Raw genomic sequence first — 15,675 nt, 5'->3', positions numbered from 1 at the left:
ATAAACGCATTTTTATTAATCACAATTAATAAAATTAAAATAAAATTAACAAATTGTATATTTTACCTAATTTGTAATTAAATATTATTACTATTAGAAGGCTATTAGTTATTATTACTATTAGTCCAACCTACAGAGCACTTTCAAATAAAAAATGGCATTTAAGATAATTACAAAAACTCTGATTTTAAAAAGTTTAACATCCTGTAACTCATATGACTAACTATGTTTATAGGATTTTTTTTTTCATATTTTTGATGAGGAATCAATGAGTACTTATTTAAAACTTTCGCAAGTTAATGATATTAAAATTTTTTAAAGGTTGCTATTATTAGACTTGGATCAAGGCAAATTAATAAAATTGCGTTCATCTCATCAATAAGGAGGCTGAAATCGACAAATATCAAGAGACAACTTATAATCGGCATTAATAAATTGCTTATACTATTTCGCTAACATGAGAAAAAAGTCATTGGCGTACATGCTTTATTTTTAGAAAGATGTTCATCAGTGATAACCCATATGTACGTCCCTGGTGAATATGTCAACACTTTTTTATCTTTAAAATATGTCGTATTTATAGTAACTTTTACCCTCAAAATGTCATTCGAAACGCTAAAAGTACTTGGAAGAAAATTATAATAAATCGAAAAAATATTAGAGATATATTAATTATAAAAAAGAAATAAATAGTGAGGGAAATGTAAAAAAAAGGAGAAAAAAGATTAAACGGCTCAGCCCTCAACAACTCGTAACCGTATACACCAGTGTACACCAGTGCAGACACGCACACTCACACTCACACAACCACACCTACACTGGTGCACACTGATGTAACTGCCTTCAGGCTTCATCAGTACGGTAAGGAATCAGGAAGCGAAGAAACCGATCCCAAAACACAAAAAAAACAGGAAACAAACGATGCAACGAGGCACCGTGTGCAACCCAGGAGATGGAAAAACAAAATTGATGAAGAAACGAAAATAAAAGATGGAAAATAAAAGGAGCAAACGGGAGCCTAAAGCCCCAATTTGCAGCCAAGAACCAGAGTCATCCAGGATTGTGGGCTTCGTCCCGAATAGCCGCGGAGGTAGCCAACAGCAACCCGCCGCAATACCCTTAGCCGTGGTACCAATATGAAAAAGAAATAAATAGTGAGGGAAATGTAAAAAAAAGGAGAAAAAAGATTAAACGGCTCAGCCCTCAACAACTCGTAACCGTATACACCAGTGTACACCAGTGCAGACACGCACACTCACACTCACACAACCACACCTACTCTGGTGCACACTGATATAAATCTATAATTATAGAAATAAATCTCATTTTTACGTGAGAAATCTCCCCACGAGAGATGGCACATGTTATTTCAAACTGTATAATCTATGGAGTGTAGAGGTAAGGAGAAATAAATATCTTCGTGCATTAAAAAATGGTCATAAAAAGGGAAGACTTAAGATGGCGCTGTTATAGCAAAAACATAAAATTTAAAATATGCGCCAAAATGTTTACAACAGGAAATTATCATATATAGAAATTATTCAAAAGAGATAAATATTTGCCGTGAAGGCGCGGGTTTCAAAAAAATACAAATTTTATTTTCATGTCACATGAAATAAATTATCCATTTTTACTCGGCAGCAATAGACTGGGCCTATAGCTAATATATAAAAATAATTGTTTTATATTCTAAAAAATAAAACCAAAGCTTTTTTTGGGTAATGTTTGGTTATGTTACTTTTATTCTCTTATCTATGGTTACTTTTAATTTTTTAGATTTATGCGTTATTAGCGCTACTGTGGTTACTTGGTGAATCCTTATTCTTCCCATTTTTGGTGGCCACCGTGGCCACTTTTTCAAATAAAGTCCCATAAGAGATATTTCTCCTCATCTCTACACTCTACACTCTAATATAATCTAATCGAACTCGAATCACGAAGGGGATTTCCCGGGCGTATAAAGCATCGCCTTCGTATTTCAATGCGTAGTGTCGTTAGTGTCTTATTATTTTAATAAAATTGTGATTTTATATGAATTACTCATATAACCTACTAATAAGTGAAACTATTTTGTGTGTAATTATTCATCTCCATCACGGTAGCAGGTAGATACCTCTCTGCAGTCCCAGTGGGGAGTAGATCTACTTCAGGGCCTTAGCAACCCTGCCGATGCGAGCTCTTAATTTTCTCTTACTTCCCATTTCCTTGAGAGAAATCATGACCCATCCCATCGTCCTATCCATCCTCCTATTATATCCTACCTATATCCTTTTCATGCAGTAGGGCAGGGGAATCCACTGCATTATCTTCCCATGACAGTCAGTATGATGTGTAATGAAGCAAGACGATAGGCCTCGGACAACGTCATGCAATCCGATTGACAACCGGCGCTACCTTGATTCCGGGTCAAGTAGTGGTAAATCAGCTACCGGCCGCAAGAATATCAAAGGCCAGGATTCTTGCGGACATAAGGAAGCTACTGGCCTTACAAACAACAAACTATATATACAAATGAGGAATACCCTGAGCGTGGCTACGTGGAATGTACAAGGACTTAAAACTCATACCGGGAAACTAGCAATTATAGAAAAGGAACTGTCCAGATATAAAATCGATATTGCAGGATTATCGGAGACACATTGGATAGGTCAAGGATTCTTCAAAACTAGTCTTAATAACTATGTCTACTTTTCAAGCGCCGATCAACAAAATTATACTGGTGTTGCAGTCATTGTATCCGAAAAATTACAGAAATATGTTTTGGACTTTAAAGCTATAAGCGACAGAATCATGGCCTTAAAATTAAACGCCAGGCCAAACCCAATAAATATTGTTCAGGTGTATGCTCCGACTGCTGCTTCGAGCGATGTCGACATCGACCATTTCTACCATGACGTAAGAAGTTCTCTCCAAAACATTCTGAACAAAGAGCTAACCATAGTAACCGGCGACTTCAATGCTAAAATTGGAGATACAACTGATAACGAACATATTAAAACTATTGTTGGCAAATATGGTATCGGTGTAAGAAATGAACGGGGTGAACGCTTACTTGACTTTGCAATCGAAAACAATCTAACTATAATGAACACAACATTTCAATATCATATCCGAAGGCTCTACACATGGAATAGTCCAGGGGCGCTATTCTGTACAATCGTCGGAATCGGTGAGTTACCGATAGCTATCGGTACGTATTTGCATATAGTAAATATGTGTTAATTGTTGTTGTCATAGTTACCGATCGGCCCTATGACAGATGTCGTAAATTTGTACCGACGACTCTCGGTATCTCTACCGTGAGGTTGACAAGGGCACGGTAGAGATACCGATTTTCGTCGGTACAAATTTGCGATATCTGCCATAGGACCGATCGGTAACTATGGCAACAACAATTAACACATTTTTACTATATACAAATACGTATCGAGAGCTGTCGTAACTTACCGATACCCACGATTTTACAGAATAGCGCCCCTGGGGCGCTATTCTGTACAATCATCGGTATCGGCAAGTTACCGACAGCTATCGGTACGTACGGCCAATGAGTGTCGTGTTGATTGTTGTTGTCATAGTTTTAGCTGTCATTAATAGGACATATAGCAAATTTGTACCGACGACTCTCTGTATCTCTACCGTGAGGTTAACAAGGGCACGGTAGAGATACCGATGTTCGTCGGTACAAATTTGCGATATCTGTCATAGGACCGATCGGTAACTATGACAACAACAATTAACACATTTTTACTGTATACAAATATGTATCGAGAGCTGTCGGTAACTTACTGATACCGACGATTGTACAGAATAGCGCCCCAGGAGACAGAGTACGCAACCAGATAGATTATATTCTCTCTAACTCGAGATGGAGAACCTCGTTCAGGACAGTACGGACTTACCCCGGAGCAATATGTGGCTCGGATCATAAGTTACTGGCAGCAAAGATTCGTATAAAGTTAAAAAATGTTGTAAGAAAACCAAGATCAAATCAGATGGAGATCCCCGACGTAACACATTTCCATCAAGAACTACTGAAAACATCGTGGAACATTAACGAGAACACCCAACCCCAACAGATTTGGATAGACTTTAAAAATTGTCTGAGTAATGCCACTTCTCGACAACTAAACAAAAGACAAAAAAACAAAAAAAATTGAACAAAGACGAACATTAGTGCAAAGTGGTATAAAAACACAAGATGAAAAAGATAAATATAGAAAAATAAATACAGAGATCAAACACAATTGCACCATCGACAAGAACAACTACTATGAAAAAATATGCCAGGAAATAGAATTTCACGCTTTCACAAATCAACCAGGGGACCTATTTAAAAAGATAAAATACCTCACAAGAGAATTCAAGCCAAAAACATGGGCAATAGAAGACGATCGAGGACAACTTAAAACCGAAATTAACGAAATAGTGGAACGATGGCGAACATACTGCGGAACACTGTATAAAGAAAAAGATCCTCAGCCTAGTTCCTCTTTCCACAGTGATATAATTAATGAAGAACCAGACATACTGAGATCGGAAATTGAAGCAGCAATAAAAAACCTAAAACATCATAAAGCCCCGGGACCAGATTACATCACGGCCGAAATGCTCCAAGCGTCGGGAGATTTTGGTGTGGACATCTTGCACAAGTTATGTAATATGATATGGCATACTCACCACTGGCCATCAGATTGGACCGATTGTTCCATAATAACCATCCACAAAAAGGGATCTCCAGCCAAATGCGACAACTTTCGTACCATTGCGCTAATTTCACATGCCAGTAAGATTCTTCTTCATATCATTAACGAAAGGTTAAAACCGTATATTCAACCATAAATCCCTCCAGAGCAAGCAGGATTCACAAGAGGTCGAGGAACACGTGAACAAATTTTGAGTATCCGTCAGATTATCGAAAAGGCCCGAGAATTTAACAATCCGCTCTATATTTCTTTCATAGACTATCGAAAAGCTTTTGACCAAGTCAGATGGTCAAAACTATGGATGGTTCTAAAGAAATGGGTGTGCCTCTTCATTTGATTTCATTGATCCAGAATCTCTATGTAAATACCAAAAGTAGAATTACCATCAATGGCGTTACTTCGGAAGACTTCCAGCCTACCTGTGGTGTCAGGCAGGGGTGCATACTATCTCCTCAGTTATTCAATATATATACTGAATATATCATGAGAAGGGCATTGGAACATTGGCAAGGGGGGATAAAACAATTAATTGTCACAAAATTACCAACCTCAGATTTGCAGACGATACGGTCCTTCTAGCGGGAAACGAGGAAGAGTTACTAAGACGAAAGCGAGAAACTTGGACTTGAAATTAATCCCTCTAAAACAAAAATTATGATTATCGACAGGCAAAACAACAACAAACCTGATGTAGTGAGCATTGGTCGTTTTGAGGTTTAAGTCAATATATATATATATATATATATATATATATATATATATATATATATATATATATATATATATATATATATATATATATATATATATATATATATATGTATATATATATATATATATATATATATATATATATATATATATATATATATATATATATATATATATATATATCTTGGGTCACTTATAAACAACACGGGATCGTTAGAAGGCGAAATAAGAAGATGTGAAATGACAAGAGTGGCAGTGCGAAAACTCTCAAAGATATGGCGAGACAAAAACATATCTAAACACTTAAAAAAAGGCTTGTTCACTGCCTAATATTTCCTATATTAATGTATGGCTCCGAGTCCTGGACGATGAGACAGTCAGAAATGAAAAAAATTGACGCAACTGAGATGTACTGTTGGCGACGAATGCTCAGAATTCCCTGGACTGCCCGGCGAACCAATGAATCCATAATCCAAGAACTGAACATCACAGAACGCCTCTCAACTTCTATACAGTCACGTATACTTAAATATTTCGGTCACGTTATGAGGAGGGATGCTGACTGTATGGAAAAACTCATTATACAGGGCAAGATTCCGGGAAGAAGACCAAGAGGCCGCTCGCCCGCTGGTGAGTATGCCATATCATATTACATAACTTGTGCAAGATGTCCACACCAAAATCTCCCGACGCTTGGAGCATTTCGGCCGTGATATGATCTGGATCCGGGGCTTTATGATGTTTTAGGTTTTTTATTGCTGCTTCAATTTCCGATTTCAGTATGTCTGTTCCCGAATAGTTGCCTTTAAATATTTTAAATATTTTTTTTTCTTTATTCTTTGTATTTTTTTGGGGTTCCGACGACGGAAAGAGATAAACTTTCCGAAACGTTATGTATTTTTTTGTTCGTTAGGTAAATTTGCTTATCAGTAAACCTAACTGCTGACAAGTAGTTTCCGTTGGTTTAACGCAGAAGTGTTTACAAAAAAACTATTTTATTTTGTAGATTTTCTTGCAGTGGCGAAATACCCATATAGCATTCCTTGGAGGTCTGGATATTTGTTCGCTTTTGCTCAGTTATTCTCGTCATTCTCGTTAATTCTCGGAGAATGTTCTTCGAAAATAAGTTCTAGTCTTTAGAACACTAGTGATGGCATCACATCACCACGAATCATAAGAACTTTGCCTTTAATCTTCTGTTGATGTTAATATCTGTAAAAAAATGTCTATACCTATGTGGCAGATTCATCTCTCTAAAAAATCCTTTATGGGTATTTCGCCACTGCACTGCAAGAAAAATCTACATAATAAAACAGTTATTTTTTGTAAACACTTCTGCGTTAAACCTAAACGGACACTGCTTGTCAGAAGTAATGTTTATAGTAATAAAAATTTGCCTAACAAAGAAAAAATGCTTAACGTTTCCGTCGTCAAAAACAAAAAAATACAAAGAATAAAGAAAAAAAAACTATTTAAAATATTTAAATTCAACTATTCGAGAACACTTTACTTTTTTTAAAACAGATACGTCTACAAGAAACCGTTGACGTTCTGTTAAAATGACGTCATTAATCTGTTTTAAAAAAAGTATAGTGTTCTCAAATAGCTGAATTTAAATATTTTAAATAATTTTTTTTTTCTTTATTCTTTGTATTTTTTTGCTTCCGACGACGGAAAGAGATAAACTTTCCGAAACTTTAAGCATTTTTTTCTTTGTTAGGCAAATTTTTATTACTATAAACATAACTTCTGACAAGCAGTGTCTGTTTAGGTTTAACGCAGAAGTGTTTACAAAAAATAATTATTTTATTTTGTAGATTTTTCTTGCAGTGCAGTGGCGAAATACCCATAAAGGATTTTTATGTTAATATCTGTATTGAGTCGTGGTGCTGTAGAAGATAAAATATAGACTAATTTCAGCCTTTGGCGTGTAATTTTGAAACTATAGTTATAATTCGTGGTTTACATAATAAAAATATACTTATGAATTGTCTATAGGTAATGTTAAGTCAGCAATAAATTGTTGGTCATCTTTTCTGCCTCTCAGTCCATAAATATAATTGGATGGCGTAGGTACATTGGTATGTTCATCTTTCATCGTACTCATACCTCTTCCTATTTTGAAATAAGTCTGATTCCTCACGGATAGTTTACTTATTACTTTATCAGTTTGAGCTGTTACGGTTTTACAACTTAATAGATTTGCCTAGAAGTACAATTGAGGCTATTAATATGGTCCAAGAAAATACGCCTTCATTCGAATATTTGGGAAGAATTTGAAATGTTGATATAAGTTACTTTGACAGATCTAAAAACAAACTGTAAAAGATTTTTTAAAACTCACCCCTGAGAAGGGGTGAATTAACATAAATAATAAATTATTTTTTCGCAATTTCGGAGAAACGGTAAGGACTAGTAGTCCAATCAGTGGGGGGCTATTATAAGCCTCTGCCATACAAAAGGTGGTGTAGTAAACTCTATTTTTTTTCTCAGGTAAGATTTCGACAGACGATGACAGAAGAAAAGCAGATGACGTCCCATACCAATCTATTTATTTCACTAAAAAAAGTTTCTAATAATTTTTAAGTTAACTATGGATGGGTTTAAATATAAATTCGTCATTTGTCGTTTTTAACCAATTTTATTGGTTTATTTCAAAAATGACAGATCGTATTTCAATTTTATTGGTTTGACGGAACGATGAACGAAAAACGGACGCCGATGCGTATGAACTCGCCTTTAGATTTTTGACGTTTGTCAAACTCTTGCCAAATTATAGGTTATAATTTTGTGACAACTTTTGACAAATACCCTGCGTTTTGGAAGATGATGCATTTTGATTCGTGTTATTACGTGTGTTTTGTGTCTTTTGAAGTCAAGTGGAGGAAAAATCGAGGGAAAATTAACTGTAGAACCCCGAGCACTGTTTATGGTTAATACTCGCTGCCCAGGCAGAAAGTCTTATACAGATACACCAATAAAGTTACTATCAATAAAGTTCGTATACAATCTCGTAGATAAGTGCATCTCGAATATGGTAGAAGAACCATACTAAAAACTAAAGTAGCTGTAAAATATCGACATCACACGATAGGTAAATAATGGATTTTAGTACTACAGAAAAATAATGTCAAAAGGTACTGGTTTAAAAAAATTACGATTAAAGTTAATTAATCAACCTGTGAGGTATAAAATTTGGTAAGTGTTATTATTAATAAAATAGTTTGTTTTATTTATGTTGTTTTATTTATTCTTGCGGAATATTACAAATTTGTATTTGTACATAAGTTATATTGATAAATATAATGATAAATGCGGGAAGTTTCATAAAGCTTGAAAGTAAGAAATAGTTCTTTTTATTTATTTTTTGGTATGTGGTGTCTTGTTTTTGTTTGTTTTATATTAAGACATACCGTTTTTTATTAAATAAAATAACTCGATTACATTTTTTCAGTTTTATACAGTTTTTTCACAATATTTTGAAGTTACTTGTCAGTCAAATTTTAAATACATATATTAATTTCCTGCTATGCGTTCCAGTTGTACCAACTTTTTTCTTTGTAAATTGTACAAAGTGTACATTGAAATTAAAATGACAGACACATCTATCACTGTCAAGGATATTCTCGTTGGACAGACTATAGTAATTTTTTAATAGGTTGTTAAGGTTTAGGTCTTGATGAAAAATCCAAGTTTTCGACCTTGGGGTGCGACCGCTCGAGCCGCCATCTTGAATTAAAGATACAAAAAACTGTATTTTTCAAAATATATCCGCAGCGGTTAATCTTACGTTCAAAATGTTGGAATAAAATTAGATATCGATATTTTTTCGATGTATCAAGTATAACGGGACATCGTAAAAAGGGCGGAACAATTTGGGTGGAGTAATAATTTGGGCGGAGGCAAAAAGGGCGAAGAATATTTTTCAGATAACGAAATTTCCGCCCAAATTTTTCCATCGCAGATGCTGGAGCATGCTTTCTCGTTGCTTTGTATGGTGGCAACTTGAAAGAAGACACCTTAGAAGAAATCCGATACCAACGTTTTGCTAGATCAACCACAAAAGTAAATCCAATCTTGCTTCATTGCCACCAACGAAGGTTGCTGCGCGGTATCATTCTTTCACGACATATCATCAAGTCCAGAAATGGTATGTAATCGAGAAAAAACCTGAAGACTGGGGCTGGAAACTGGACAACAATGGGCTTGTTCCACTCACCATGACAAAACAAGCAGCACCCGACAATTGAAATTCATTTCATGCACTTGTAGAAAAGGATGCGGCGCAGCATGTGGTTGCAGGAAAGCTGGGTTGAAGTGTTCCGTTTTATGTGGCTTCTGCAGTGGTCAGTCATGCGAAAATGTCCCAGAGGTTCACATCGAAGACGAGATGAAGATGACCAAGATTTAACAATTTAAGAGCAATATATTCCCATAAGACCGAAGACAATACCTTTATTTCTGTTTTTGTTTGCGGTTGTTCTTAGCAACCGCTATAGGCTTGGTGCATTTCAGTTGATTTCAATAAATTCCGACCGCAGCGCACTCTACGGCAGAAATCAGAAATTATCAATATATAGTTCACGCCGCCGCACTATGGTTTCTAGAAGCTACTTTTTTGACCAAAATTAAACAACTTACATTTAATGGAAAATATTGACTGTAAATTTGTATTTTTAATAAAATAATAAAAGGCTAATAATATATGAAGTTATTTTTAATCTTCTCGTTCAACGTGTGATTAACTTTTACCTATGAAGCATCTTCTGTATCTAGTTCCAAAAAAGAAAGTTGATCAATAATCGAATTACTGCTGTCCAAAAAACAATCTTCTTCTTCTTCCTTGCTCTTCCTCCTCGTATTCCTCTTCTTTTCCATGCTTCTCTTCAAATTGTTCTTCATTTAACTTCTGTTCGATAAAGTCAGGCACACGAAGTAGGTTAAGTACATCGGCAGGATAACTAAATTTACAAAGCAGCCTGCACAAGTAAAGTATTCTGCAGCCTGCACAAGTAAAGCCCAATCCTGCTTATGTTCCTCGGAAACTTTTGAGGTCGTTCTTCTCTGGGTTTTAGAAGATTGCTCCGAAAAAGGTGATCGTGGGCGGCCTGCAGATGATGTGGATGGAAGGGGTTCATTTAACTCAAGGATAAAATCCTCCTTTAACCAGTCTTCATTTTGTTTTAAAAATAAATCTTTAAGCCGCCTGCCATCTTCTTTCAAAATTTATACAAAGGCGATTTATCTTTTTTCCTATTGTGCCTGATAGTTCTTGTTCATTATTCTGAAATTTCTGTCTTACAAAATTTGAAACATACCCGTTTTTTCTCACTTGTAGCCATTTTTCCAAAATTTTTTTTTTAATCGATACATAGCTGAAAAAAAATTCTCTTAAAAAAAGTTGCAGCTAGTAGCAGCCAATTTTTTCTTTGATATGTTCAGAAAGGATTGTTTCAAATTTTACAATAACATCTAGCATGGAGAAACATGGAGAATTTTTAAACGAGAAGTCAAACTAAACTTTTAACTTTTTATTTATGTTCTGTCTTAAACTCATTATTTTTAATTAATTAAAAAATAATGGACGCTGATTCTTATGTGCAATTGTTAGTGATTTCTTAAAAAAACATACCATAAAGTGTAAAAATAACATTAATCCGTTTTTATATCCCACTGAAATATATCACTTAATATTCACCAAAACTCTTCTGAAAATCGACAACAACTGAATAGGCACAAATACTTCACTAGAACGTCTGAATATAAATGCTGATAAGGAATAAAAATGAAAACTAAACAAAAATATATGCATGTGGTCTTCTTCATTTGTATATCTGCTTGCATTCCACTTACAAAAAAAGGATATACAGTGAGTCTAAAATAGGTATTTTGGCCAAAAATTAGCTTCTAGAATCCATAGTGCGCCGTCATGTCGATCGCATTAAAATAATATTGAAATCGGGGTTTTGTCATTATATTTAAGTATTTTAGTTTTTTGCTAGTGCAGTTATTGAGACTATAAAACACTCAGGTACGAGATTTGTGTGATGTAACGCTGTTTCAGGTAGTAAAAAATAAGTGAAAAAGAATTCGAACTAGGCGTCTTGTGTTGTGACCAAAGATATTTAAACTCAAGAGATACAATTGTTTACCTTTTTCCTTCATCGGCCATTATTCTATCCTTATTTTCGCATCTCTCTTACACCGAAAACCTTTGCCAGATTTACCTGTATATTGGTTATTAGTATTCGATTAAATACCACAACCAATTATTAAGTAATAAATAATTTTGTTATATTTCTATAATATATCAAGTACATTAATTTGCTAACGGCAATTTTTTCATTTAATGCTTAACTGCTTAACTATTTAAATTTTATAATGGAATAAAAATATCATGATCGTGTTTCTTTTAATAATAAAAAGCAGTTTGGCAACGTCAGTTTTAGAAATATGCCGGCGTAGTACAACGGATTTCGAGGATGAATGAAAATTCCTAGATTCTCCTGTTGCGATGTTGCTATGCCGCCGAGTTTAAATATCTTTGGTTGTGACAATTTCAAATGTTAATAAAATTGCCTAAAAAATGTTAACGCGTAAAGGAGAGCGTAATTAGGGCGTTGTTGGGTGCAATAACATTCAATAACTCAATAAGAATCTGAATTGAAGTATATAATTTTCGAGCAAATTGAAGAAATATCTGAATTTTTTAGCAACTTATGATTTATTTTTTAAATATCATCCCCTAGCTTCTAGCCACCCTATCTCGGTTAATTTTGAGTTGATCAAGAAAGTATAGATATTTTCTGAACAACTTTTATTTGAACTTTTTCGTGCTAATCCTGGTTACTTTCCCAAAATTAAAAAAAAACACTAAAATTTTTCACCTCTTCCCGGGAATGAATTTAAAAGAATCTGAATCGAAGTTTATAATGCTCGAGCAAATTGAAAGAAAATTATAAATATCTGAATTTTTCAACAACTTATGATTTTTTTAAATTTCTACTATCATCCCCTAGCTTCTAGCCACCCTATCTCGGTTAATTTTGAGTTAAAAAATGTATAGACATTTTTTCTCAACAACTTTTATTTCAACCGAGGGGTCATTTGTCATCATTTGGGTAAAAAATGTACGTGTACTGCCAAAATATTATTTTATTGCCAAGCGACTGCCAATGACTGCGAAGAAGACTGCCTATGACCGCCGTGTAATTATTATTAACGACTGCCACAAGACTTCCAATGACTGCCAGCGACTGCCAAAGAAATGTACATGTAATTCCAATAGTGAGACACCCCTCGATTTGAACATTTTCTTGCTAATCCTGGTTACTTTCCCAAAATTTGAAAAAAAGCACTTTATAATTTTTCACCCTTTCCCGGGTTTTAATAGTTTATAATTTGAAAGAAAATGTTAAATATATGAATTTTCAGCGGTGTGCAGTCAAATTACATAACATCATCTTCTAAAATGTAATCTAATTTTTGAAATATGGAACAATTAATTTGGTTTATATTAAAAATGCTAAAACATTATCTTAATTATGAAGCCCATAACAAATCCGGTCTTGACTCCGACCGAGCAACAGTAGGAAATCCTATAGAATCTAGCCAGGCGCTAGCTTCTCTGCAGCAGTGTCTGCAGCCTATAATACTGTTCTATACTAGTTTTTTCCAATTTAAACAATTTCCATAAAGCTGTAAAAAGGTCACATTTGCAGGCAGTCATAAAAAAAGTCTTTGGCAAAACCAGAATTGAAAAGGCCCTTAATAAGCAGCTGGAAATTAGTCACCGCCAACACAATGAACTAGTCGTTAAAAATAGGCAAATATTAAACAGAATTATCGATGTCGTTTGTTTGTTGACTTTGTTTTTGACAGATATTCAGCAACAAATAAACTGTAAATTTAACGGTTTAAATGATTTTAAATTCCTCGAGCTCTGCAATTTTGATGCATATAAAGGAAAAACCTTTCCAGAAGATCCGTTTAAATCTATTCTTTTTCATTATATGGCCAGTTCTTCAACCGAGTGTTACTGCGATCTGAACTAAAAGTGATTTACGAAACTGATGACATTATCGCAAAAATAACGCTAGAGAACTAATGCAATTTTTAAAAGACAAGGAGCTAGAAGGTGCCTAGGGTCAAGTTTCGTTTAGCCGAAATCTGTTAAAAAAGAAAAAGACTTTTTTTTGCCATTTAGGTACCTCAGGGAGTATATTACTGAAAAAATTTTGCCGCCGAAATGCGTCACCATTTTTTGAATGCGGTTTAAAAGTAATGAAATGACATACATGAAAAATTAATATTATTTCATATTTTAGACGTCTTTGTAAATACTAATACGAAAATAAAATTCCGCGGAAATGCTCTGTTGCCTTTTTTTTGAATACGGTTTAGAAGTAACGAAATGAGATAAATAAAAAAATTATATTATTTTATATTGTAGACTTATTTTTAAGCACCGATACAAAAATGAAAATCCGCGGAAATACCTTGTTTCGCCACTATGCAGTGTTCATCTTCCCGACCTTTGACACAGGTCAATGAATAATATCTATTCTTATCAACTTAATATCGCTATGGTCAATAAATGCAAAAATTAAACAAAAAATTGTCAATAAAGCATAAAAACGACAACTAAACCAAACCAAACCCTAAAAAACAACCAAATCAAACCAAAACAAATAAACCCACTACAACAAAACCAACTACAACCAAACAAAACCAAACCGAAAGTATGCAAAAAAATTGAGAATACTATGAAAAACTTCATGAGAATACTATAGAATACTATGGAAAATATTAAAGATTTTCTATTACACCGCCCTTATGATAAATTTCCGCGGAAATAGTTATATAGAAAAGTTATAGCAAATTATTAATCAAACAAAAATATGTAATTTTTAACTTCCTATCACATTTAGGCACTTCTAAACCCGGAAAAATCAATGAAAATTATTGTGATAAAAATATATTTTCGAATAAAAATTAGTTCACGTCTTTATATTAAATGTTTTTACGTCATTCTATAATGAAAAAAACTATTAAAAGCACCGTAAAGTTTTAAATTTTGGTTAATAATAGAAAAATAAAAAATTCGAGTTTTCTCAAAAACAAAGAATTTCCGCGGCAAAAATCAAATTATGTAGTGCTAGTTTTCTTGTATAGAATCATCCTATAAACCGATATTCTATGTAACTGATTTCGGCTAAACGAAACTTGAGCCGGTGCCTACACCAAAGTGTCGAAATTGTGTAAATTAGTATTGACAATACCTGCCACAAGTTCATCAGTAGAAGGCAATTTTTCAACACTTAAACGTATAAATAATTTCGTGAGAAATTTAGCCGGTTAGGACTTTCCACGTTTTTATGATAACGTAATTGACGAATTTGCAAAAAGTGATCGAAGAATAGAATTATATAGGTAAGTTTCTAAAAATTGCTTCCTTAACTTAAAATTTCACCGCATGCGCCTGAATTTTTCAGCAACTTATAATTTTTATTAAATTTCTACCATAGTATAAGAAAACTAGTAGCTTTACTCCTTGTCAAATCCTTTGTTCTTTTTCTGCCACTTTATATGACCTTGTTCTCGCCTCCCGTGACCACTGACGTAGCTGTATAGTCGTGGCACTCGCCATAGTTTCACAGATATGTATTTAGGAAAATATGAGTTCACAATAAAATAAAAAAAATTGATCATCGAGTAAAAACTTGTTTGAAAACAGAATATTTTCACATTTCGTGTAGGTAACAATTCTTCTGTATCTGAAACTCTTCTGATGGGAAGAAATGCGGAAAAAATTATATAATGACATATTTTTATATTCTATTTCAGAGATTTTCTACAATTTTTTTTTATATAAAACAAGTTTAATTTTCTGTAGATAATTATATTATAAAATTCGGCATAAAATTCTGCATATAGTACACTGGCCTTTATTTAAAGCACACTGCGGTGTTGCCATTCTATTTTTTATTTACTAAAACTTTGGTTAAAAATATTATACAGGGTGTCCCAGAAATAAGTGCAAATATTTTAAGGGGTGGTAGATCTCGATAAAAGAAACATATTTTCTCTTTATCGTTTTTCAAGTCCAAAATTAGGGAGTTATTTTACTTTGAAAATTTCCAAAAAAAAATATTATTTGCTAAAATTTTGAGAACCACTGGATCTTTTCTGGATTTTCTTACTTGCAAATTTAATCTAATATCTATATTTGCACATGAGAAACATGTATCAAGAAATTATG

The 15,675-nt window shown here is 33.8% G+C and overlaps 2 protein-coding genes across 2 annotated transcripts in view; one reads left to right on the top strand and one right to left on the bottom strand.

The window, feature by feature from the left end:
* Positions 1-2,334: 2,334 nt before the first annotated feature.
* LOC115883527 (craniofacial development protein 2-like) lies at positions 2,335-4,839 on the top strand. The gene is made up of 2 exons (XM_030901897.1): positions 2,335-3,169; positions 4,232-4,839. The coding sequence occupies exons 1-2, from the start codon at positions 2,335-2,337 to the stop codon at positions 4,837-4,839; spliced, it is 1,443 nt and encodes a 480-aa protein (XP_030757757.1).
* Positions 4,840-7,325: 2,486 nt separating this feature from the next.
* The window catches only part of LOC115883526 (cilia- and flagella-associated protein 206), a 42,151-nt gene continuing 33,801 nt past the window's right edge, over positions 7,326-15,675 (bottom strand). The window contains exon 11 of the mRNA XM_030901896.1: positions 7,326-7,620. Coding sequence (XP_030757756.1) covers positions 7,396-7,620 — 225 coding nt within the window. The 3' untranslated portion in view covers positions 7,326-7,395. The remainder of the gene's footprint in view (positions 7,621-15,675) is intronic.

The sequence above is a fragment of the Sitophilus oryzae genome, unplaced genomic scaffold (assembly GCF_002938485.1).
Source record: "Sitophilus oryzae breed Bouriz unplaced genomic scaffold, Soryzae_2.0 scaffold_1931_pilon_pilon, whole genome shotgun sequence".
Taxonomy (NCBI): Eukaryota; Metazoa; Arthropoda; class Insecta; order Coleoptera; family Curculionidae; genus Sitophilus; species Sitophilus oryzae.
Note: the sequence above shows the minus strand (reverse complement) of the source record. Positions and strands in the feature narration are given on the sequence as shown.